At 58.9% G+C, this 24,801-nt stretch overlaps 1 protein-coding gene across 1 annotated transcript; it reads right to left on the bottom strand.

The window, feature by feature from the left end:
• Nucleotides 1-376: 376 nt before the first annotated feature.
• On the bottom strand, nucleotides 377-24,192 carry TMCC2 (transmembrane and coiled-coil domain family 2). The gene is made up of 5 exons (XM_071578829.1): nucleotides 23,883-24,192; nucleotides 15,242-15,760; nucleotides 2,754-3,688; nucleotides 2,340-2,475; nucleotides 377-1,677 (listed from the first exon to the last, which is right to left on the bottom strand). Exons 1-5 carry the CDS (start codon nucleotides 24,051-24,053, stop codon nucleotides 1,366-1,368), a joined length of 2,073 nt encoding a protein of 690 aa, XP_071434930.1. The 5' UTR covers nucleotides 24,054-24,192; the 3' UTR covers nucleotides 377-1,365.
• Between the last annotated feature and the right edge of the window lie 609 nt (nucleotides 24,193-24,801).

Genomic DNA, 24,801 nt, shown 5'->3' on the forward strand with positions numbered 1-24,801 from the left:
TGGGCACGGCCCTGCTCCTGCACTGGGGCTTGGCTGAACCTCATCTCTGATATTAAACCCATGTCACCTCCCAGATGCCAGAGGAGATGTGATGCTCAAGCTGTGTGAGAGGTGATGCCGCAGAGCTGAGGGGATGCAGGGTGGGGCCACAGGTGGGCTTGGCTTGGACCTGGGAGCACAGAGAAGGTGGGGGAGGACATGCAACTTCTCCACATCCATCTGTGAGACCCTCCCAACCCTCCCAATCACCGTGTCCCGTGTCAGCCCTGGAAAGTGCCATGGAAAATGTTAAGGGCCAAATTCTCAGCTGAGGCAAAGTGGTTCAGGTGGGTGGAGCAGCACCTGTTTGCACCAGAGGAGCACCTGGCTATGCATGTACTTTTATATATATATTTATATATATATGTGTGTATAGATATATTACATAAATATATATGTATGAAATAATTTAAGAAACATCTGAGACAGCATGCTGTGCTCTGGTGTGGGGCTGGGGGGTTGGAAGGCTCCTCACCCCCCTGCCCCACCAGCTTTGATTCACAAATGGAAACAGGTCTGGAATTAAATTAAAAACCGCACACACGCACACACACGACACGGCGCAGAGGCTGCAGAACTCAGAGGTGCAATGCCACAAAGTCCAGGTGTCCCTGAAGAGATTGGATCAACTAAAGCCAAAGAACTGGGAAATAAATAAATGAAACCAGCGCAGGGGATCTCGCTTGTGCCGGTGCTGTCTCCAGCATCGGGTCCCCTGTGTGTGCCCAGCCCCTGTGGGGACTGGGACAGTGGCACAGCCCTGCTCTGTCCTGGCCGGGCTGTGCTGGGCTTGGAAGAGGCTGGTGGGACGTGCATGTCCTGCTGTGTCTGCCTTGGACCCGCTTTCTCCACCACCACGTGCTTTGCTTTTGCTGCAACCCAGAGCTGAGCTCTTTGCCACCTTGATTGTCAAGGATGAAAGGGAAAACCCAGCCCCCATTGAACCCTCTCCTCTCTCTGCAGGAAGTTCTCCCAGAGCCAGGTTTGGTCCAGCTCAATCCTTCCCACCAACTGGAGATCCCTGCAGAAGGTCTCCTACCCACGGACTTCAGGATGACCCTTAAAAAAACCACCCAAACCCCCTAGAAAAACCCAGCACCCCATAAACTACAAGTGTCTTCCAAAACTTCTCCTCGCTCCCCATCCCACCCTCCCCAAACATCCCAGAGGACTGACAGGTCCAGCTCCAACACGCCGTGCCCCGATGACCACCGAGGGCTGGGAGAGCAGCCGGACCGAGCGCATGAAGGAACAACCCGAAGGCTCCAGATCCCCATCCCCTCCTCCCTCTCCTCTGCGGGAAACGCAAAGCCCCCGAGCTGCGGATCAGCTGGGCAGCAGGACGTGCTCCAGGAAGTAGCTGATGGAGTCCCAGTGCTTCCAGAGGAAGAAGAGGAAGAGGACGAGCAGGGCGGTGCTGAGGATGCGCATGCGGGTCTTCATGAGCGGCGTGATGAAGTTGGCGATGGTGGAGACGAAGACGAGCAGCACGGCCATGAGGGCCAGGATGACATTGATGAACTTGCCCAGCAGGGCCCTGGCATTGGCATTTTCCACCCCCTCCAGCTGCACCACCTGCTGCTGCTGCTGCTGCAGCTCCAGCTTCGTCACCCGTGTCAGGCAGGACTCCACGGCCTCCTGTGAGGGACGGAGTGTCAGCAGCTCCAGGATGGACCCTGAGGGACTTTGGTACCTGCCCCAGCCTCCCTTGCTGCTGGGAAGTTTTCTTCTGACTGGGCTGGGGAAGGTCTTTTCCCTGCAGCAGGGAAAATGGCCCAAACTGGGACAGGGGACTGTGCTGGCCCACATGTGGCTTCTAAGAGACCAGCCTGGTGCATCCAGGGACATCAGCAGGGATTTGTTGGGTCCTTTCTTCACAGGCATGGGAGCAACAGGACAAGAGGGCAGGGTTAGATGGGATATCAGGAAGGAATTCTTCCCTGTAAGGATGGGCAGCCCCTGGCACAGGTTGCCCAGAGAAGCTGTGGCTGCCCCATCCCTGGAAGTGTCCAAGGCCAGGTTGGATGGGACTTGGAGCAACCTGGTCAGGTGAAAGGGTGAAAGGTGTCCCTACCCATGCCCAGGGGTGGGGCTGGATGATCTGTACAGACCCTTCCAATCCAACCCAATCTAAGGTTCTGAGGACATGGTTTAGTTACCTGCTTCTTGCTGTAACAGCATCACGGGAAGAACTTCACCTGGAGGGTGCTATGAAAAGGGATCCCCCTTCCCCACCCTCTTTCCCAGAGTCTCTCTGCCACCCTGTGGATGGAGGGTGCAGAGCCCTCACACTGCCCTACCTGGATGTCCCGTGCCCTCTCGTAGGACTGGTAGGCCACCTTCTCCTCCATGCTGGCCAGCTCCTGCTTCAGGTTGGTCATTTCATTCTGGTGCAGCTCTGTGAGGTCATTCAGCTGCTCCTCCAGGCGCTCATACCTGTGCAGGGGGTGAAGGGGCACTGGGGTGGGCAGATCTCCCTGCAGACCCCCTACCCTCCTTCCCCTGACACTGGGGACACCCCCTGGTCCCTCCAACCCTCCCCTGGTTGTGGCTGCTGAGAAAAAACATCCCACCATCCTCCATGGGGGTCTGGCAGTGGGCACTGCAGCTCCCCATGTCCCTGGCATGCAGAGCTTAGCTGGGCAAGCCCAGGATGGTGGCATGTGGTCCCCAAAGAGCCACTTTGGGTGACCCAGGCCCCCACCCACCCCTACCTGTACCGCTCCTCCTGCAAGCACTGCGTCATGTAGGTGTAATCCCGCTGCAGCTGCGCCTTGAGGTCCTCCATGGAGTCCTCCAGGTGGGACTGGCTGTCCTTGATCTCCCGCAGCTCCTCCAGGATGGTGTCGAAGTTGTTGTGGTGGCTGTCCAGAGTGTTGGACTTGGGGCTCCCCAACCCGCCGGGTCCCGCCCCGGAGTTGCTGCCGCCGGCAGAGCCCGACGTGGCGCTGGAACACTCGTCGTCGCTGCCGTACTTGGGGCTGGACACCAGCGTGGCGCTGCCGCTGAGCGCCCGCGACGCCTCCTCGGGGTGCCCGTCGTCCAGCGTGTCCTTCAGGTGGGCGATGTTGTCGGCGCTGCCGAACTTGTTGCGGATGAGGCTGGCGAACTCGCGCGGCTTGGACACCACGGCCGTGTGGGTGGCCTGGGACAGCCCCGAGAGCCCTCCCTTGACGCCCTCCACGACGCCCCCGCTGAAGCCGCTGATGCTGGAGCGCACGTTGGCCCCCACGTCCTTGAGGCCCTGGTGCATGTCCCGGAACACGTCCTTGGGCTGCCGGGAGGGGCCGTTCTGCTCGATCTCCTTCAGCTTCTTGTGGTAGTGCTCCAGCTTCTTGTGCAGCTGCGCGATGGTCTGCGCCGACTTCTGGTTCTTCTTCTCGAACACCTGCTTGATGCGCGACGCCTGCTGCTTGTCCGCGTTGTTGGCCAGCTTCAGGTACTCGGCCACGTTGTCGTCCCGCGCCTCCTGCTCGATCTTGATCTGCTCCGTGATCTTGAGGATCTTCTGGTGCAGGTGCTCGATGGCGGCTTTCGTGCGGTGAGGGTCGGGGGTGCCATCGGGGACGTCCAGGCACACGGTGCCGTCGGCGTCGCCGTGCCCGGCGCCCGAGGGCAGGCTGAGCGTGGTCACGTCCCCCTTGTCCAGCTGTCAGCAGAGAGAGAGGAGGGTGATGCTCAGGGGAGGGAGAGAACCCCCCGGGGAGAGGAGGGGGCAGAGGAGGGCGGATGGGGCAAGAGCTGGGTGGGAGAATAGTTAACCAGAGCATAGCGAGATGTTGGGCTGTTTCCCAGCTGGTTGAACATTTCCTGGCCATGCCACCACTGCTGGAATCCCAGGAATATGCCAGATGGAGAGCACAGTGACCAGTCAGGGGTTTGGGGCTGGATTTTCCCAGGGCCTTTCAGGAAGGGGCATCATCTGCTGCTGCCAGACACTCGAGGAGAGTTTCCGCCCTCACCCTGTGCAGGGATGGGCACCCGCCTGTCTGGGCTGCTGGACCTGCCAGCCAGGACAAGGAGTGAGGACAACTGGAACCCACCATCAGATCTCCCACCAAACCAGTGGAGAGCACAGGGATTGAGCAACCCAGAGGTATTTCAGTCTTGCTTTTAGCCCGGATGCACCCAGAAGTTCAGCAGAAACCCTCCCCTAACCCCAAATCGTGGATGACTCCTGATCCCAGAGCTGCAGGTGTAGGGATTCCTCTGCTTGCTTTTCCAAGCTTTGTCACCTGGCAGTGATGCCAGTGGTGCCAAGCTCCTCTTGCAAACACAGCTGCCTCCCAGGAAATTCAGACAAAAGACAAATTGGAGCTTTGGGAGAGGAAATCACTTGCCTGAGGCCACATTTAAAATCACTGGCAGAGCCTGGACTGTAACCCAGGTCCTGCCTCGTGCTCTCCAACCTGGACACTTGGGAAAAAAAAATCCCTAAATCTTTCCAGTTGCTGGGTTTTATATGCAGATTCTTATGCAAAACCTCTGTGGTTGTATAAATGGCCCCTGGCTTCTAATTAAGAGCTGCTTGAAAGTTAAATACTATTGGCAGACCTGAATAATTTCTAATTTCCATCCCACTTTCCCGGAATGACCCTTTAATAGGGATAATGCTGCGAGATCATTGCTTAGGAGTGTGTTATCACCAGGAAATGCCGTGTGCAGGAGGGAGGAATGTTCTCAAGAAGCTGCTTGCGAACATTCCCATCTGCAGCAGGTCCCCAGGGGGCTTGGAAAAGCCAGAGCCAACACTGCCCTTCTGTTATTCACTTGCATCTCCTCCTTCCACGTTGTTGATGTCCTGCTGGGAGTCTGGGGGTGTTGGGACCTCATCTGGAGTTCTCAGCTTCCTTGGGAGCAGCCCCAGCCCCCTCTCTGAGGCTTTTGGTCTCTCTTCATTGCAGCAACACGGCTGTAATTTGGGGCAAGGGCTGGAGAATGAGAGCAAAAGGCAGAACCCAGCGGGATTCACTGTCTGGAGTGGCAATTTTTAAATAAACATTAATTCCTAACAAATTAACTGCAGAGTTTTCAGACCCTGCTGCCAGGCTATTCTTAGCCACTCAGCCAGGCTGGGCCCTGCCCAGAGGGTTTTGCTGTGGTTTCTTATCGAGAGGCAAAAATTAGAAACAGCAGGAAACAGACTTTTTGCCCAGATGTGCAGCTCTCTGTAGAGAAAGGGAAAGACTGACCACGGCAAAGGAAAAGGCAGGTCTGGAGATGCTGAAAAGGGAAACCACAGCTGGGCCAGGGAAAGGGAGAAACTGCTCCAACTCTGTTTCTGAAGAGGGAAAGCTTTGGGTATCACCCAGACCTTTGCCCTGTAAAGTCAACCTTTTGGACTGGAAAGAGAGGAGGTTTAGAGTGGGTATGGAGAAGAAATTGTTCCCTCTGAGAGTGGGCAGGGCCTGGCACAGGTTGCCCAGAGAAGTTGTGGCTGTCCCATCCCTGGAATTGTCCAAGGCCAGGCTGGACAGGGCTTGGAGCAACCTGGGCTGGTGGGAGGTGCTGGGGTTGGAAAAAGATGGGCTTGAAAGTCCCTTTCAACACAAACCATCCTGGGATTGTGTGATTTATTAAAGGGATTACATTTGGGAGCACGGGGGAAAGGGAGGGGCAGGATGAACAGCACGGATCCAATGGTGCCCACCCATGCTGACAGGGCTGGGATGAAATCCTGTCCCCTGCTCTCTCTCTCAGATCACAGGACAGATCATAGGAAAGGCACATCAGGTTATTCCTTTGAAAACAACCACCAAAAAACCACAATACAGATCTCTGCAGCATTAACAGACACTGCCTGCTAAATCCCAGCAAGCCTAAATGACTGTGCAGTGGATTTAACAGGGGGATTATTAAAAGCCACACTTTCCCTACATGCAGAAAGCCTTCTGGTAGGCACATCAAAATGAAAGTGCTGTTTTCCAGTGCTTGTTTTCCAGGCAGGCTCAGAGGGGAGAGCCAGGACTGATGTGGGATGCGGGAGGAATGCAGGACTCGGGAACAAAAATTATTCTTATCAACAGAACAGCCCAGGAGAGCTGAGATATGCAAAAGGCTCGAGCTAATAAGCTGAGCAAACAGTACTTAGAGGGCCATGGCTGGGCACAATTATGCAATGCCAGGTCATTTGGTGCTGCAGGTTGGGTGGAAGGGAGCCCAGGTGGCAGGTGAGGAGCACGAGGTCGTGGCCCCAGAGCAGGCCCTGGGTCTCCCCACACACCCACGGCTGCATTGAACCCCCTTCTGAAGAGATTGCACAATTATTGCAAAGTTCAGAACAAAACTCTCAAGGCACTTACTCACAGCCTGAACTATTTTGTTTTCCAAGCCCTACAGCCCACTGGGAAGTGGTGGATGATTTAATGCCGTGGCTCCTGCCACATCCACCCTGAGCAAGGGCTTTCCCTACAAAATGGGACTGTGATTCCAAGCTGAAAGACAACACAGCTGTGGGAAGGACCAGGTGCACCTTCAAGCTTGGAGAAAACAAGTGCCACGGGCTGCTGAGTGATGCTGGATGCAGGGCACACCCAGGGCAGCTCCACCACAGCCAAGGTGTCAGCGTGTCTGGGTCCCTTGGTGGCTGTGGAAAGCCACAAGGGAGAGGTCACAGCCAGCAGAGAAATGCAGGTGGACGTGGAGAGGGGGATTTTGGGGCAGTTATTAAATGTGGTCCCTCTTCCTCAGAGCACTTTATCAGTGTAACTCTGCACAGCATCCCGTGAGCCGGTGACTGCCACCGGCCTGGCAATGTCCCTGTCCCCATCCCCAGGTGCATTCCCAGCCCTGCACCTCCCCAGGCAGAGCTGTTATTCCCACCAGACCCATGCCAGGTGTTGAAAATAGAAGCAGGAGCCCTGACTCACACTTCCCACCCTGCTTTCCAGCCTGCAGCAGTGCCCAGGGCAGGCAGCTCGTGTTCCTCTCCATGCCCTGCCCGCTCCCTGCTCCTGTGCCATCCCTGGATGGGCACAATGGGCTGGCAGCCGCTGTCTCCACTCATCTACCAGCCTGAGACTCACTTTTCTTACATAATGCAGGGAGGCACGTTCAGGGATTCAGCTCACAGAGGAGTTTCCCACCGGCACAGACCTGGTGGGTTCCATTCGCCGCGCGCCAGGAACGGAGGTACCGAACCCCCCCGTGGGTCTCTCTGCCCATCCCCAGCCTCCCCAGCACCTCACTCGAACCCCAAACAGCTGCCAGGACCTACCTCCATGGCGGGCAGGGCTGGGGTCCCCCGGGGCTAGTTGGTGCGGGTGGCTGGGCCGTGTCCCCGCGGTGTCCCCGAGCCCCGCAGCGCTGGCCGGGCAGTGCCAGCTGCCATGGCCCGGTGCCTGGCCGGGGAAAGCAGCAGCTGATGGCAGCCAAGTCTTGGGGGAGCAGCAGGGGCTGGGGACGAGGAGGAGGAGGAGGAGGAGGAGGAGAAGGAGGAGGAAGAGGAGGAGGAGGAGGAGGAGGACCCTCCTGCAGCCCCGTCCGCGCTGCCCGGCGCGGGGCCGAGGCGATGGATGGCTCCGGAGGGATTGCCGACTCAGGAGCTCTGCTGAGCTGTTTACAGCTCCAGCCACAGCAGCTGAAATGCAAACCCCCCTCGGCCCCGTGCCGAGGCTCACACGCCTCCAGCCCCATGTGCTGCCCGTGCCCTGACGCAGGGGGTCGGGCGGCTCTGGCATCTGCTGTGTCACACGGCGGGACACAAAGCCAGGGCATCCATAAGGGAGAAACCCCGGGGGAAAACACGGGCATTGTGCAAGGAGATGGGCAGCCTCAGGAAGCTTAATGGGAACCAGCCACTCGTGCCAGGACCAGGAGGTGCCCTGACCCACAGGGTGCACTGCATGGACCTGGATCTGCCCCCCTCGTGCCATGGGGAGTGAAGGGAAAGGCACTGACCTGATTCTGCCATGGGAGAACATGCAAGGCACAGAAAACACATCCAGCTGACTGACCAGACAGAGGTGTCGGAGATTTATATGCAATTCAAAAGATATTAAATGGGATGTCTGAAAAGCAAGCAGGGACAGCACAGGCTCAGGTACAGCAGGAGCCAGTGGCAGTCTGGAGTCACCCCCTGGGCACTGCATTTATTCCTGAGCCAGTGGAGCTGCTGAGGGGCCAAAATTAAAGTCCTGGGTGAGAAGGAGACCTGGGGCTCGGTGTTTGACTCACCCCAAACCTGTGGGGCTGCACAGAGCAGGGTCAATGGGTCAGGCCTGGACCAGGGCGATGGAGGGAAGCACAACTGGAGCCCAGAGCCTTACACTGTGCCAGATCAAAGCCCTCATTGTGCCCTGCTGATGCTGAAACCTCACACCCACCATGCCCACAGACAACGGGCTAACTGGGACAGGTTCCTTTGCAGCTCCCTGCTTTAGTTACTCCTCAAAAAAAGCAACAAGGCAACAACAGCTTAGGGAGTATTTGCAGCCGTGGAGTGGTGCAGGCCGGCCCGATGAGCTGACCGTGACCCAGATCCATGTGTAATGGGGAAGCCTGTGCTGCTCCCTCAGCTGAGCCAGCTGAGCACTGCTCAGCCTCGTGCTTGCCATCGCCTCCTGGGCTGTCCCCACCTCCATCTGTGCCCTGCAAGTGCAGCCTGCCATGCTGGAGAGGCGCTGGGGGTGATGCTGCACCCCGAGTTGTGGTGCTTTGGCCCCCACAGCCTTGAGCCTGGCACTGCCGGACCCTGCAGTGCCTGTGCACCCCTGTGCCAGCTCTTGGTGCACCCCTGGGTGTCAGGAGCAGGGAGAAGGCAGAGCTGGAGCAGCCCATCACAGACCAATCCATGATGTGAAGCTGCCAACACACAGTTCAACACCAGTAACTAAAATCCTTGCCCACTTCTAGCCCAAGCTCCAACCACTGTGGCACCGGTACCAACCATCCCAAAAGGCACAGAGAAGAGCAGATTCCCTGGAAAAATAAAGCCAGCAGGAGCAGAAATCAGCTGTGCCTACCATGTGGCGCTTAGCCAGGCTGAGGAAGGGTGAGGACAGGGCAGAGCTTCCTCCTGGAGCTGCACCAAAGCTCCACAGCCGGCGGGCACGGCCGGACCCCGCGGTGACGCCGCAGTGCTGCCCACGGGGACGGCGCTGGCAGCACACGGGGCTCCTCACCAGCCTGGGTGGGAGCAGCGTGTCTCCTGTGGGCAGGCACCGCTCCTCACCAGTCCCCCTGATCCCAGAGGGTGGATTTAGCAGCCTGGCCAAGCCTCGGGCCGTGGATGCCTCGGGCATGACATGGGGCAGATGACCAAGGGACGGTCAGCTTTGGTTTGGTATCTCTCATACCATCACTTCTCTTTTTAGCACAGGAGTCAGGGGTCACTTCCCATCACTCTTCTGCTGTCTCAGCAGGGCAGGAGAGTTACCCAGCTGCACAGGACACTGTGGAAAGCACCCTTCCTGCTCAGAAATCTGCTTTCCACTTCCCTCCTTAAGGCTGGCCCTGAAAACCATCTGCTTCCCTCGGTGGTTTTGGGGCTGCCAGGCACTGCCCTGCCCTGGTGCTGTGACACAGCCCACCCAGCCTGTGGTGAACTGCAATGCCCCCCACACCTCCTGCCCTCCACAATCCCTGCCTGACCTGCTGGGCTGTCCCTGACCTCAGGGAAGGACAGAGGAAGACAGATTTCCCCAGAGGAGGCTGATGGAGTGAGGACTTGATAAGGGCTGGGATGTTCAGGGTGAGACAGTGCAGGTATCCTGCTGCAAAGAGACCTGGAGAGCATTTGTGGGATTTATTGGGGACCTCAGGTGCTGGATTCCTAGGAAGCCACCTGCCTTCATCTCCCCAGGACAAGGGGAAGGTTAACAAATAATCCCCACACCAGGGAAAAGTGGGGGTTTTGCAAGGAAATTACCCAAGAGGTTGGTGTCAGAGTCCATCCTTACCCCCAGCTCTGCTTTAGATTTAGTCTGCTGCTTTAGTGGCAGCAGCTGTTTCTCGAGCCTGACCTAAGAGGCAAGTTTAAAAATAAAAAAACCCAGCTGCCATGCAAAGAAAGTCCCTGGATGGCCAGAAAATCACAGCAGATTTGGTGAGTGCTGGTGCTGAGCAGTGCAGGATCCACCTACGAACGAACTCCTGGTCTGAGCATGTCAACCAAGAGATGGGTCACCTTATGCTGCAACACAAACACATGGCAGATCTGGGGCTTGGGCTTTGCTTTCTCTGGGGCTGGGCTTAGTCTAGAGAAGCAGGGACTAAAAACAGGAAGAAAACCACACAAGCTGCACTAGAATCTCCTTGACTGGGAGAGCTGTGTATGGATTATCAGGTGCCAGGATGCTGACAAGGGTGAAGGTCTGCAAAGTCCACTGCTCCTTAGCATCACATTCCCAAGTGCTTTAGGGGTCCAAAGCAAGTGGATTCTTGGCCAAGAGTTCCCCCCTTGCAGGGAGGGGCAGAGCCACAGCCTCAGTGAGGTGAGGAGTCACAAAGCAGGGCCCTGCTTTGCTCATCCTGACTCAGGAGCCAAATCCTGCCCTCAGCTACACCTCATCCCCCTGCCCACAGCAGCAGGGATGGCTGGGAGAGAGCAGGGTACAGACAGGAGTCCTGCTCCCTAAATCCTGCCCTGCACCCTGGGCATCCCTCCCACACCCTGCTCACCCCAAATCCCCCGGGATCGTGGTGCTGGCAGCGCTGCCTGACAGGAGCAGGAGCTGCTGGTGGGCTGCAATCAGCAGCCATATGTCACCCAAGGCTGAGGAACGCGGTGTCTTCACCAAGGGGTGAATCAGTACCAGTCTGATATTCTTCTCCTGAATTAATTAAGCAGCAATCTCGGCTGTCTTTGTCTTCACAGCTATTATCTGCTTATTGCAAAGTGCTCCTCGAAGCACCATCCCAATGGGAGTGTGGGAGCGAGTTCCCAGCACCAGCCTTGGCTCACAGGCTCATTCCCCTGCCAGGGGGAGATGGAGGTGGGGAGGTGGGAGCTCACCTGGACACAAGCACCCTCACACCTCCAGTTCCATGATGCCTGGTGGGAGCTCAGTTTGCAGCCAAGGTCAGTAATTTCCCCCCAAAACCCTGGGCACTTGTAGGGTCTCCACACCCTGGTGTTCCCCAGCTCATTCCCTTGGGATCCAGATGCCCAAGGGATGCCCAGCCATGGGGCTGGGGGCTGCAGGGAGGGCAGCTTTACACCACTATTCCCTCTGTTCCCTTTTGCAGTCACCACTAGACTATTTTACCTCCTTCCCTGAGATTTTAACACCAGAACTCACTGGGAGTTTGGGTAGGAGGGGAGAACGTGCTTTGCCTCTGCCAGCAAATCTTCTGAAGATGTGAGAGACTTCACCAATGTATGGATGTGTTTGCTTTGGTTCCCAGCTGGAGAAACTGAGGCAGGGAATAAGGGAAACCCCTGCCTGGAAACTTCTGTCTGGCTTAGATGTGGGGACAACCACAGGTGGGTTGTGCAGAGTCCCCATCCCTGTCCCTGTCCCAGTTATTGACTGAGACTTGTGGGAAACAGGAGCTGTAGGAGGGAGAAACCACATCCTTACCCTGGAAGTGAAGGCAGTTGGATGCCAGGAGGGCTGGAGGAAGCCAAGGCTGAGCTGGACATGCCACAGCCAGTGAGCAGATGCCAGGGCAGAGACGATGAACTTTGCCTGACATCCCTGAGCTGCCGTGGCGAAGGCTGAGCTGTCCCACAGCCCCCTGGGCACCCCAAATCCCTCTGCCCCCATGGATCACAGCCACCCCGGGGTGGATGCCCAGGAATTCCAGGTTTCTCCCTGCTGCCTGTAATCCGTCTGGCCCTGATATAGCCACTGACCCAGGGGGAATCTAAATTTAGCAGGATGAATCCTGCCCTGTGTCCAGAGGGCTGATGCCCTTGGGGCACCAGGATGGCACGGCTGGGGCTGTAAGGACAGGTCCCCCCTGCAAGGCAGAGCCCCAGGACATTGCAGACTCTCTCCAGCATGGCTGGGGCAGGGAGAAGAGCATGGAGAGAGGAGGCAGGAGCAGGGAAACAGCACACTGAGTTTTGATCCCATAAATAAGTGTGGCTCACAGCTGGCCCCGGGAGCTCAAAGCTGAGACATGGCACAGAGCCCCTCTGCTCCCCCCATTCCTCCAGTGCCTCACTGGAGAAGCATCTGCTCCGAGAAGCCAAGGCGGCCGCGGGAGGGGCCCGGGGAGGGCCACACGGGCAGCAGCGGCAGCTGGTGCTGTCACTTGCCGAGGGACACCGAGGGCAGCGAGCCCGCCCCGGGTCCGGCCCCTCGCAGCCCCGGGGGATGCTCGGCGGGTCCGAGCCGGGCTGAGCACTTGCACTCGTGACATCGGCGATGGATGCCCGGGGGATGCGGGAAGAAGGCGGCCTGGAGCGCGCACGGACGGACGAGCAGCCGGACAGACAGACGGACGTAGCGCAGCGCTGCGGTAACACCGCCCTCTAACGGCGACCGGCCCCGCCGCGCCCCCCGCGCCGGTCCCTCGGGGGGCACCCCCGTCCCAAGGCGCGGCTCACCTGGACATGAACCATCCCGCAATCCCCGCAGGCGTCCGTGCAGCTCCCCGGCAGCACCAGGCACAGAACCCCGCGGGGGCCCCGCTCCAGTTCCGGCCGCCCCGCCGGGGACGAGGGTCCCCCCGGGAGGCTTTGCCCCGCCAGCACTGGCGCCCGGCTGAGCCCCGGCCACAGCGATGGGGGCTGCGGGGAGACCCTCCGACCGCAGGGATGGGGCTGCGGGGACACCCTCCGACCGCAGGGATGGGGGGCTGCGGGGAGGTCCCCCGGTGCCAGGGCCCCGTCACCCGTCTCAGCCCATAATGCCCGTGTGCCCGCCCCTCCCGGCGGCCTGGCGGGTCACCAGGACGGGATTAGGGAGATAAGGAGAAAGCTCCCTCTCCCGCACGCTCCCGCCGCCGCGCGCGGTCCCTGCCGCAGCCTCCGCCAGCCCCGATCCCACCGCCGCTGTCACCGCCGCTGTCACACGTGCCACCGGCACGTCCCGGTGTGCAACACCGGCACCGGACACACCGACACCGATCTACGCCCCAAATGTGCCACCCTGGCCAAACAGCAGAGCCGTGGGATGCGGGAGGCCGCGTGTTTGGAAGCCAGGGATGCTCCCGGCTGTACCCGCAGCCCCCGATTCGCATCTCCTGCAGCATCCCCCGGCTCGCTGGGGGGCGAGACCCCTGTACTGCAAGGCAGAGACACAGCCCGCGGGCACACACGGCTCCGGGAGCAGAGCCGGCATCCAAAGCCTTGGTCCCGAGCTGCCAGCAGGAGGCAGGGGATGTCCGAGTCATTCCAAACTCATCCGCACGCACGAGGTGGGCACAGCGCGGTGTGGAAGGCGGGGAATGGGGGTGAACACGAATACAGACCCCAGGTGGGCACCACCCTGCAAAGCAAAGCCTTGTCCCCAGCGTGTGATGCAGGGGACAGTCCTTTGCTGGCCCCTGGTGGGGATGACCCCTCAGAGCTGCTCCCCAGGGCAGCACAGGAGCACATGAGGCACCTCTCGGGGTACACCACGAGCACCAGCCAGAAGTGGCATCCAGCACCAAATTCCCAGATTGTTCCACGGTCCCTCTCCAGCCACCCCAGCTGTTCCCTGGCACCACAGGTGGCTTTTGGGGGGAATTAGGGGGTGCAGGGGGGAGGAACTGTGTGTGCCAGGCCCTAGCAGGGTGGAGAGTGGCCTGGTGCCATCAGGGATCAGGGGGTGAGGAACTAGTGCAGGTAAAAGGAAAACTGCATGAACGTAAGAAAAAGAAGGAAAAAAATCAATAGCTGCTCATAAGGCACTTGCTGAGGCTGAGTGATCCCACGAGGGACTCATCCAGAGTGTGCTCCTTATGCAGTGAGTGGAAAATTCAGCATGAAATTTGGGGGGGGAAAATGGTCCTTTCCCAGGAGCCCTTGAGGGTGAGACAGGGAGGAGGTGTCAGATCCCTGAGGACAAGGCAGGGGCCATGCCAAGCGATGCTGGCCCAAAGTCCCAGTGCCACCCCCCTGCCAGGGGTGCTGGAACCCAGGGCACAGCCATGCCAACCCTCCCTGAGGAAAAGGAGCTGGTTGGCTCCCAGGCAGGAGGTTCAGGGTTTCCTGAGGGCTACGGAAAAATAATACGGCATGAGAATATCACGTAGCTCTTGTTTCTCTAAATAGGTTATTTTTCCACTGGCTCACAAAGGCCCCAGTATCGCCTCTCCTCTTATTGCTCTTTGTGTCATATGCAGTCAATTATTCATCCCCTTTCTGAGCTGCTCTGGGGGCAGACACGGACCTGCTCTGCTCTTACCTCCCTCTGGATGCTTCTGTCCCAGTGGGACCAAAGCTTTGCCCATAATCCCAGAGGGCTCAGCAGGATTGGGCTCCTCACAGGGCAATACCACGGGTCTTGTGGAAGAAATTTTGGCTGCAGATGCTCAAAGTACCAACCTGGTGCTCCTGGCCCTGCAGGGGGACTCGGTCTGGGTGCCCCACTCCAGTGGGGAGGAGCAGGGACTGCCAGGGAAGGGTCTGGTGCCCTGATTTGCACACAGTAAAAGGAGGGGAGGAGGACCTGGAGGGGGCAGAGGAGGATCTGGGCAGTCATTTCCTGCAAAGCTGCTGAGACAATGATGTGTTTATCCTCTGGGACCAGACTCCCATGTCCTGGTGGTGGCAGGGGAGCAGGGTTGGCACCGGCTGCACACTGTGAGCGTCAGCTGCAGCTTGGCACTGCCACTGCCCACGAAAACAGAAAGAAAAAGTATCTTGTGGAGCCTTTTTCCATTAGCACAGAGGCCAACAGGAGTGGATTCACCATCCCTGGAGGTTTTTAAACTGAGCTTGGCTGTGGCACTGAGTGCCATGATCTGGTAAAGGGACTGGAGTTGGACCAAGGGTTGGACTTGATGATCTCAGAGGTCTTTTCCAACCCAATCCATTCTGTGATTCTGTGGATGTGGCACTGAGGGAGAATCCACCATGTCTTGATCCAACCCCACTGTGATCACCAGCCCAGGGCACTCTGTGTGGGGTTGGATCAAGGGTTGGACTTGATGATCTCAGAGGTCTTTTCTAACCCAGTCAATTCTATGATTCTATGATTGCCTGGGAGCAGAGCCTGACTCTCCCCAGCTCCTCCCTCCTATCAAGGAGTTGTAGAGAGCAAGAAGGTCCCCCCTGAGCCTCCTTTTCTCCATCTCCCTTGCAGGACACGCACTCCAGCCCTACCTTATCAGCCAGGCCCTCGGTGTCCTCGGTGAGCAGGTAGACGGCGCCGCTCTCGGCCAGGAGGATGGCAGTGTCCGTGGTGGAGGAGGACCTGGGCCGGCCCTGGTGCTGATGCAGGATGGCCGTGAGGCTGCTGTCCTGGGGGGCCTTGCGCCCGAGGTGGGGGCTGCCCTTCTGGGGCTCCAGCGAGCCGCTCTTGGCGCGGCGGCTGCCGCTGTGCAAGCTGGTGCCGCGCTTGATGGAGGGCCGGGAGCGGATCTGCTGCAGGACGCGGTTGAAGGCGGTAGGGCGCGCCGGCAGGTCGTGCAGGGACACGGCGTAGGACACGCGGTGCATCTCCGGAGAACGCTCCTTCTCGTCCGGGGACTCGTGGTCGGACGCGCCGTGGGGCGGCGGCGGCGGCGGCGGCGCCGCGTCCTGCGAGCTCTGCTGGTCCCGCTCCCGGGAGCGCCGCCGGCTGTGGAAAAGGTGCTTCAGGCCGTGGCCGAACATGGAGCCCTCAGAGAGCTGCTGGATTTTCTGCAGGAGAAGGGAGAAGCATAGAATCAGTTGGGTTGGAAGAGACCTCTGAGATCATCAAGTCTAACCCTTAATCCAACCCCACTGTGATCACCAGATCGTGGCACTCAGTGCCACATCCAGTCTCACCTTAAAAACCTCCAGGCTTGGAGAATCCACCACCTCCCTGGGCAGCCCATTCCAGTGCCTGACCACTCTCTCTGAAAAGAACTTCTACCTGAGAGACACTCCTGTGAGTGCCAGGAAGGGATGGCATCGCTCCGCTGTGGCACCGAACTGAAATCAACACCTGAGCGGGTGAAGAGCTTCTGGAGGGCTCTGGGGATCCCACCCCATCCCAGAGGGATCTGTGGGAGGGAACGAGCCCTGCTGTCAGCATTTACATCCATGGAAAAACTAAATATTGGTGGCCATTGTTGGCACACAGGGCCGAGCACGGTGGCTCAGGATGGCACATCCCACCAGCATTCCCTACGCCTCAGGAAGGTCTCCAATGAGCTCTGGTTATCCCTAAAAGTAGCAAGAGGAGGAGAAAGATCCTCAGAGTTCAGAGCCAACACACTGCACAGAGACCCCAACCCTGCAGGCAGCAGGGATGGAGCAGCCTTTTCCTTCCCTAGAAATGCCAGGGTTACTCCCACCCTTGGAGCCTCACAAGAGCCACCTGCTCTCTGATGTGCTCAGGGAGGACGGAGGGGCTTTTCCCCATGGGATTTTCCATAGTCCAGGCTGGCCTTGCTTATGGGGATGCAAGCACAGCTCATGGCCTTGTGCCACCAAATCCAGCCCCTGCTGGGCAGCAACTGGTTTCCAGCATGAGCTGGGGCCGTGCTGTCCCCCAGGTCTCCCCATTCCCACGGAGCACAGGGCTGTTCCCATGAGGGCTCCCGGGAATGGGGTGGACGTGGCCACAGGGAGATCATGCAATATGGATGGTGGAACAGATGGTGCTCCTGATTACAGCCAGGTCAGCACGGGGAGGTTTCCCTGCAGCCACTGCAGTGCCCAGATTTGCATCCCTGGGAGATTCTGGCTGGGTGCCCTCTGCAGTGTGGGGGCAGTCAGGGGGCAGCAGCACAGGCAGGAACTTCCAGCACCTCCAAAGGGCTCAGCAGATCCCAGACCTCTGATCCCTGGGCCATCACGGCTGCCAGGCAGCAAATAAAGGATCTTGGGACATCAAAATCCGCTCTCCTCTCCCAGAGCTGCCCCAGCTGGCAGGAACCCGGCAGGTCACAGGGCACAGCCCTGCCCTGCTGTGCCCTGTCTTGATTCTGGAGTCACTCCCCACTCTGAGGACGCCAGTCCTGACCCTGCTGACGTCCAGGGCCATTTCACCCCCGATGTGCAGTGGCAGGGCTGTCCCCAGGGATGCTGTTCCCGTGACAGCAGCACTGCCACTCAGTCCTGCTGGAAAACCAGCGTGAACCAGGAGCTGTTGGCAGCCCCAGCAGACTCTTGGCAAACACTGTGGGTTTTGGGACAGCTCTGATGTTCCAGACACGACCTCCAGGAGCTGCAGGGTGAGGAGCATTTCATGGCCACACAGCAAGGGTCCCTTCTCCTAAAAATCCCAGACATTTCAGCCACAAGGTCCAAATCCATCAGGGCCTAATTCTCCTCACTCCTGTAACCCTGACAAGGAACAAGCAGTGAGATCCTGTGTCACCAAACTCTGCAGGCAAAGCCCTTAATCCTTCCCTTAGCCATTCATAATGAAAATATCCATCCTTTTGGTTTCTCCTAGGAAATATAGAATAAATCTACAGTACCAAACCACTACTTCAGGAAAAAGTGATTTAAATTTTATTCTATTTATAGAGTCTCTATGGAAACAGAGGCAGCATTAGGTAGGTAATAAGTATAAACCCCCAGATCTCTCCCCTCAAGGGCAGGGCAGACCCTCAGGGGCACAGTCAGCCCTTTAGAAGGTCCAAGTGAAAAGAAACAACCAACTCCCTTCCTTGAGGGTGATGAAAACAAAATAAAAGTGGAGCTGGCAGTAAAGGAGAGGAGGTTTTCCCAGCAGCAATGTGGAGGTGGGAGCCAGAAGCCCTCAGGTCTTTTGGTCCAACAGCTCCACCTGATTGAAAAGAATCTTTTAAAACAAACTCTCCTCAGGCTCTTTCCAAGTTTTCCTGAAAGAACCTTTCAGGGGCTCTGCAGACAAGGGAACTACATGGAAAAAAAGGAGGAGGGAAGCAAAGAGAGGACTCCCAGCCCTGCTCCTCCAGGCTGGAACCCACGGGACCAATGGCTTGTCAAGCTCAAGGTTTGCCTGCATTAATTTGTTGGGAGTGGTGGCCACAAAAAAGTGATTCTACAGAGAATTTGCTGGTGTAAAAACTCTGTTTTCTTATGTTTCTCTGGGATATTCCTGCACTTCCAAAGCAGAGGCATTTTCCTGGCACCAAACTGCTCATGGCTCAGAACAGTCTGCACGGGCTGGTTTGGAACAGCCATCCCTTAATAACTGAAGCAATGGACACAGAGATGAATTTCTCAGCTGTAAAACACTGATTTTAATCCAAAAATATCTTTATTTCTTTGGACTTTTTTATTAATGCAGCCAAAGTCTCCTGCTTGGTGGTGGGGATTTCAAAAGGAGCAGCCCCTGATCTGTCTGCACTGAGAAGAGTTGGAAAAAACCTCATTTTAACCCAAACCAACATATTTTGCAGGAAAACTGTGACATGGATGATTGTTTTGTCTTGACAACATCCCATGGGAAAACCAGGTGCTGCTCTTGCCCACTGTGGCTCAGGCTGTGCCAGGCTCTCAGGGCTGGTGTTCCTGCCACTGAAACCTCCCAGTTTCTCACTAAATGGTTTTCCAGCTCTGCCTCGACATCCAAACCTCTTACTCGGCTTTCAGACAGACACACAAGGAGGGGATCTTGTTGCCATGACCTTCTAGCACAGCCACATGCTGCAAAATCCTGCTCAATTGTTATTATTATTATTAATTATTTATATCCCTGGCCTGCCCACAGGCTCCAGCCAAGGCTCTGGAGTGTTGCACAGACACAGTGGAAGTCCCAATCCTTCCCAACCCTTCCCAGTCCTTACTGGAAGGCACAGGGGGGTCAATCCCCCAGCAGCTCCCACAGCAGCAGGACCCCCAGGGTGGGGTTTCCAGCCCTCCTGCTGCTTCCTCCACCTGATCCTCCTATGGATCCCACCCAGGGGGTCCTACCACCACCCAGCACACCCAGCCAGGCTGGGGGACAGGCTCAGAGTTGTCCCCACGGGGTGACAACCCCACTGCTCCTCTCAGCATCCCAAGCTCTGCTGCTCCTCCCGCTGCCACAAACGCCACGAGAAGGTGGGGATGTTCTAAAATGGCAAATAAAGCACTCCCACACACACACTCTGCTCCTCCCGGGGCCAGATGAGAGAACAGACATGTGACAAACGTTAGTCATGTTGGTTAAGGCACTACCAACACGCTGGAGTGAACACACAGCTCCTGGAAAATGCTCTCCCGAAAAACAGGGAACCCACTGCCCAGGGCTGGGGGCTCCAGAGCCTGCCCAACCTCCTGCTCCCAGGTGACATTTGCAGGGTGGGAGATCTGCTGCTGGTGCTGGGAGGAGCCAGATGTGCCAGCTGTGCTCCTGGGGAATAAGAAATGGCAGCTCACAGCTGTTTGTCCCATGGCTGTCACCTCCTGAACGGACTGGAATCCTGGAATTCTGGAATGGTTTGGTGGGAAGAGACCTTAAAGCTCATCCAGTGCCACCCCCTGCCATGGATAGGGACACCTTCCACCAGCCCAGGTTGCTCCAAGCCCTGTCCAACCTGGCCTTGGACACTTCCAGGGATGGGGCAGCCCCAGCTTCTCTGGGCACCTGTGCCAGGGCCTGGGGGTCAGAGTGTGGTCCCCACATCTGTCTGCAGGGATGCTGAGTGCTGAGACCCAGTGGGAAGCAAGGATTGGGATCCTGGGGGACCAGATCTGGGTGGGTTGGGATCATCAAGCAGCCCACACGGAGCAGCCCACACCAACACCAGCCTGCTCCTGCTGGGATGCAGCTCCTCAGAGGGCTGGGCCCCATCCTGGCTCTCATCCCTCTGCTGTGCCCAGCACAAACTCCAGGGAACACCCTCCCTGGGGCTCTCCCTGAGGGGCCAGGGGGTCCTGCTGTGCAGCACAGACCCCCGGGGGGCCCTACCAGCAGCACAGACCCCTGGGGGGCCCTGCCAGCAGCACAGACCCCTGGGGGGCCCTGCCAGCAGCACAGACCCCCGGGGGGCCCTGCCAGCAGCACAGACCCCCGGGGGGCCCTGCCAGCAGCCCAGGAGCTCTGGCTGAGCAGTGCCTTGGGGGATGATGGATGTGGCTGCTCCAGGGGCTGTGCTGCTCCACTGCCTGACAGCAGCTCCATCCCAGAGCCACAGGGGAGCCAGCTCACCTTGGCTGTGTCCTTTCCAGACCAAAATATGCCTGGAAAATTGTTCGTGCCAGGGATTAAATATAAATGTACCTGCAGGCTTGGAACAGGGGCTGGTGACCTTTATGGAGAGGAGGAATCCTCTGCATCCTCCCTGCACTGCCATGGGGGGGATGCTGAATCCCACTGGGGGTCTCCACCCCCAAATCCATCTCCTCATAGAAAAGGGATCTCAAAAAAATATGAACTAGCTGAGTGGGAGGAAATGGGAGGTTTATGCTTCACTCCATCCCTTTGTGCCACCCCTGTCCCAATCCCATTGCTCCCAGTGCTGGGAAATGAATGCCCTGTGGTGGGGCCTCCCTTTGATCTTCATCTCCCTCCTCCTGCTCCAGGGAGGGTCCTGAGGTCCACAAAGCCCAGGAGAAGCTTTTTGTCCATGGATGTGGGGTTTGGGTCAGGCCCTGGGAAGCAGGAAGAGCTCAGGCCAACACCTCTGGATTCCTGCTGATCTTGGCTTTCAGGTTGAAAGGAGGGAAAGGCAGGAGCCATGAAGACCAGGATGGTGAAACTGGAGATGGGAATGATGTCAGGCTTCAACTTTCAGCCCTTGGCCAGATCAGACCACTGGGGAGAAGAGACAGAGAGACTCAGGGAAAACACTCAGCTCAGAGATTCCTGGGGAGAGAGGGAATGGGACCAGGTGGTGGTGGGACAGCCCGGCAGCCACGGGAGGCTGGACTGTCTCCCTCTGCAGTGCTGTGTGTGGATCCAGCCCCTCTGCTGCAGAGCACACAAATCTCTGCCACCTGATGTATTTCTGAGCACAACTGTGTGTCTCACACATCAGTTTCCTCCTTGCCAGAACTTATTTTCCCTCTTTTCCCCTAATGGAGCCCTTGGTGTGGGAAAAGGAGCCGGAGTTGGGGCTGGGGAAGGCAGAGCTGCCACGGATCTGCCAGGGCTCAGGGATGGAGATGACACAAGGCAGCCTGTTGTTTTTCCAGGTTGTCAGCTCAAATCCATCTCCAGCTGGCAGCAGAGCAAAGTTTATGCTGCTCCACGGGGAGATGAGTCTGTTGGTTTGGTGGGTGGCACCGTGCCAGCCTGGGGACAGCAGAGGGACCAAGGACCAGCTTGTTTGGCCCCACCTCGCTGTGCAGCTCCAGAGGGAGTTTGGGGCAGGAAAACTCTCAGATTATATTAAAGATACCACTAATTGTAGCAGCAGGAGGGGAAGTGGCTGCTCGTGGTGGCTGTGGCAGGGCCAGGCAGTGTGCCCAGGAGCTGTGGGCAGTGCCCAGACGCAGCTTTCCGTCTGCTCTGCCCAGGGAAGCAAGTTGGAGGATTTATTCCATGCAGGTAATTAATTGCTGAGCTACAGATACGTTAAAGGTGAGCACTGGCAGCAAACCTGCATCAGGGATCACACTCGGGTCGATAAAATCAATGGGCACTTGGCCACGGCTGGGGCTGCCCGTGGGGCTGCGGGGAGGGCTGAGCTCCAGCTCCAGGAGGGATGGGCTCACCCAGGAGTGCCTGTGGTGCTGCTCACTGCCATGGGAGGCTGCAGCTCCTTCTGCCCCACGCTCCCACCCCTTTCTGACCCTCTGTGCAGCTGAAAAGGGCTCCAGATGGGATGGAGAAAGGACAGGGGATGATGCTGAGGGATGATGAGTATGAGAAGTGCCACCTTGGCTATGCCAAGCTGAGCCCACTCGAGGTAAGGATATAAGGATATCCCAGCCTGGCACGGCCCTGAGCACCACATTCCTGTGGATCACAGAATCATGGAATCATAGGATGGTTTGGGTGGAAGGGGCCTGAAAGCTCATCCAGTTTCATGGGTAGGGACACCTTTACTAGACCAGGTTCCCATCCAACCTGGCCTTGAACACTTCCAGGGATGGGGCAGCCACAGCTCCTTTTGGAAACCTGTGCCAGGGCCTGCCCACCCTCACAGCCAGTGGATGCCCTTGCTCTTGCTCTCCCCTCCACCTGTTTTTTGTACCCCACAACAGCAGAGCCCAAAAAGCCTCTGGAGTAGGAGCTGCTGCTCAGAGGTCAAAGAAAAGGCCTCGTGTGTCACATCCTGCAACCACAGGGCTTGTTGTGCTTAAAGCAGCTGAGTTCTCCTCCAGGAATAGGGGTTTTAATTCCTGGCTGCCTGTCTGGAAGGGATGCCTGCAGGCATGGCAGCAGCCTGGCACTCCTGGACCTCCTTCTTGGCTCCTGCATGACCTTGACCACATCAGGGAGACCTTCCAGGCCAAGCAGCTGCCCAGTGTGTCCCCAGCCAGGGTCTCCTCCCTGGATGCCAGGCTGCCCTCGGGTGACCAGGGACATCTTCCCCTTTTCCCAGGTGCTTTTGGAACCAGGGAGGGGAAGCAGCACCTCTGGACCAGCCTGCTGTGACCACCCTTGACCGCGCTGCCCCCGCAGAGCCTGGAAACCCCCAAGCTCCAGGGCTTTTCCTGCAGGGAATTCATCTCTGCAGGACCAAACCCCACCGTGACCTCACCATCGGGACACTGTTGAACAGCCGGGGGTCGGAGCTGCTGCGCTTCCAAACCCGCGGGAATTCTCTGCCCGATTTCCCGCGGGATCGCCCCATCCTCCTCCAGGCGCCGGGCTGGGCTCCTTCTCTCCCGCGGGATCTGCTCCTGCGCTCCCGCAGCGCTGCGGACCCGCAGAACTTGTTTTCCTCCCGAGCCGGACACAGCCCGAGGAGCAGCCTCGGGGCCATTTCCACACCGTCACTTCCCGGTGCCGCAGCACCGGATCCTCCCGGAGCGTCCGCCCCGCACCGGGCACGGAGGGACCGGGGGCTGCGCAGCCTCTGCGGGGGGACAGCCCTGTCACCCCTGCCCGGGCCATCCCCATCCCGGGACCATCCCGGTCCCTGGAGCATCCCCAGAACAGGAGCATCCCCAGAGCAGGACCAGCCTCGTCCCTGGAGCATCCTCATCGCAGGACCATCCCCATCCCGGGACCATCCCGGTCCCTGAAGCATCCCCAGAACAGGAGCATCCCCGTCCCTGGAGCATCCTCATCGCAGGACCATCCCCATCCTGGGACCATTCCTGACCCTGGAGCATCCCCATAGCAGGACCACCCCCATTCCACGAGCATCCTCATCACGGGACCATCCCCCTCCCGGGACCATCCCCATCCTTCGACCATCCCCATTCCAGGAGCATCCTCATCCATCCCCATCACAGGACCATTCCCATCCCTGGAGCATCCTCATCACGGGACCATTCCCATCCTGGGACCATCCCCATCCCTGGAACATCCTCATGGCAGGACCATCCCCATCCCAGGACCACTCCCATCCTTGGAGCATCCTCATTCAGGAGCATCCCCCTCCCGGGACCATCCCCATCCTTCGACCATTCCAGGAGCGTCCTCATCCAGAAGCATCCCCATAACAGGACCATCCCCATCCCAGGAGCATCCTCATCACAGGACCATTCCCATCCCGGGACCATCCCCACGCTCGCACCATCTTCATCCCTGGCGCATCCTCACCCAGGACCATCCCCATCCCCATCCCCATCCCCATCCCTGGCGCACGCCCACCCCGGAGCCACCCCGTACCCTCCAAGGTCACACCTGTAGCAGGTCGGGACCGGAGTTGGGGATGGCGGGACCCCCTGAGCTCCCCCGAACCCCCCCGTTGCTCCCGCGGGACCCTCCGCGTCCCCCCGGGCCGCCCCCGCCGCTCACCTTCAGGTCGGGGGGCTTGGAGCGCTGCGGCGGGGCAGCTCCAGCCTCGGCCGCCGCCGCCCCGTCCCCGGCCTTGCCCTCCATGACGCCGTTGCCGGGCGGCGGCTCCGCCGCGGCGCCGGGATCCTCCTCCTCGGGCTGCTGCAGCTCGTCCGACCGGCAGCGCTTCATACCGGGGCGGCGCGGCCGCGGGGCGCGGGGGGCGCGGGGGGCGGCGGCGGGCGGCGCCCCGGGGGCCGCTGCGGGGCCCGAGGGCTGCGCGGCCCCGGCCCGGCCGCCCCGCCGAGCCCGGGCCGGGCGGCGGCTCCGCGCCCCGAGCCCTCCGCGCCCGCCGCCCGCACCGGCATCGCCGCCGCCGCCGCGCCGCTGACTGACAGCGCCGCGGGCCAATGGCGTCGCGCGGGGGGCGGAGCCGCGCGCGGTGATTGGCGGAGGCGGTGCGGTGGGCGGGGGTAGAGGGCGGGGTTCATGTTGAGTGACAGAGAGATTAACCAATAGACACGCAGAGAGGGCGGTGCAGCCCACTCTGATTGGTGGGAGCTGCCGCCGGGCACGCCCCGCTTTGCCGCGCCGGTGCGCGCAGCGCTCCGCAACCGGGAGCGACGCTTCGCCTTTTCCTTCCCCTTTCCCTTTCCTCTTTCCCTTTCCTTTCCCTCCCACTTTTTAAACACATTCCCGTTGTTTGCTCTGGGCGCGGAGGCCGCGGGGGTGCGCGGAGGCCGCGGAGATGAGTCCGGGGCCGCCGCTTGGCGAGACTACATTTCCCAGGAGTCCCCGCGGCTCGGCGGACTACAACTTCCGGCCTCTCCGGCTGAGCGAACTACACGTGGATGGGCGAGAACTACATCTCCCATCGTGCCTCGCGCGCGGCGTCCGCCCCCGGCCGCCTCCCCCTTTGCCCCGCGGCGCGCCGATAAAG

Source organism: Pithys albifrons, chromosome 28 (assembly GCF_047495875.1).
Source record: "Pithys albifrons albifrons isolate INPA30051 chromosome 28, PitAlb_v1, whole genome shotgun sequence".
In the NCBI taxonomy this organism is placed as follows: Eukaryota; Metazoa; Chordata; class Aves; order Passeriformes; family Thamnophilidae; genus Pithys; species Pithys albifrons.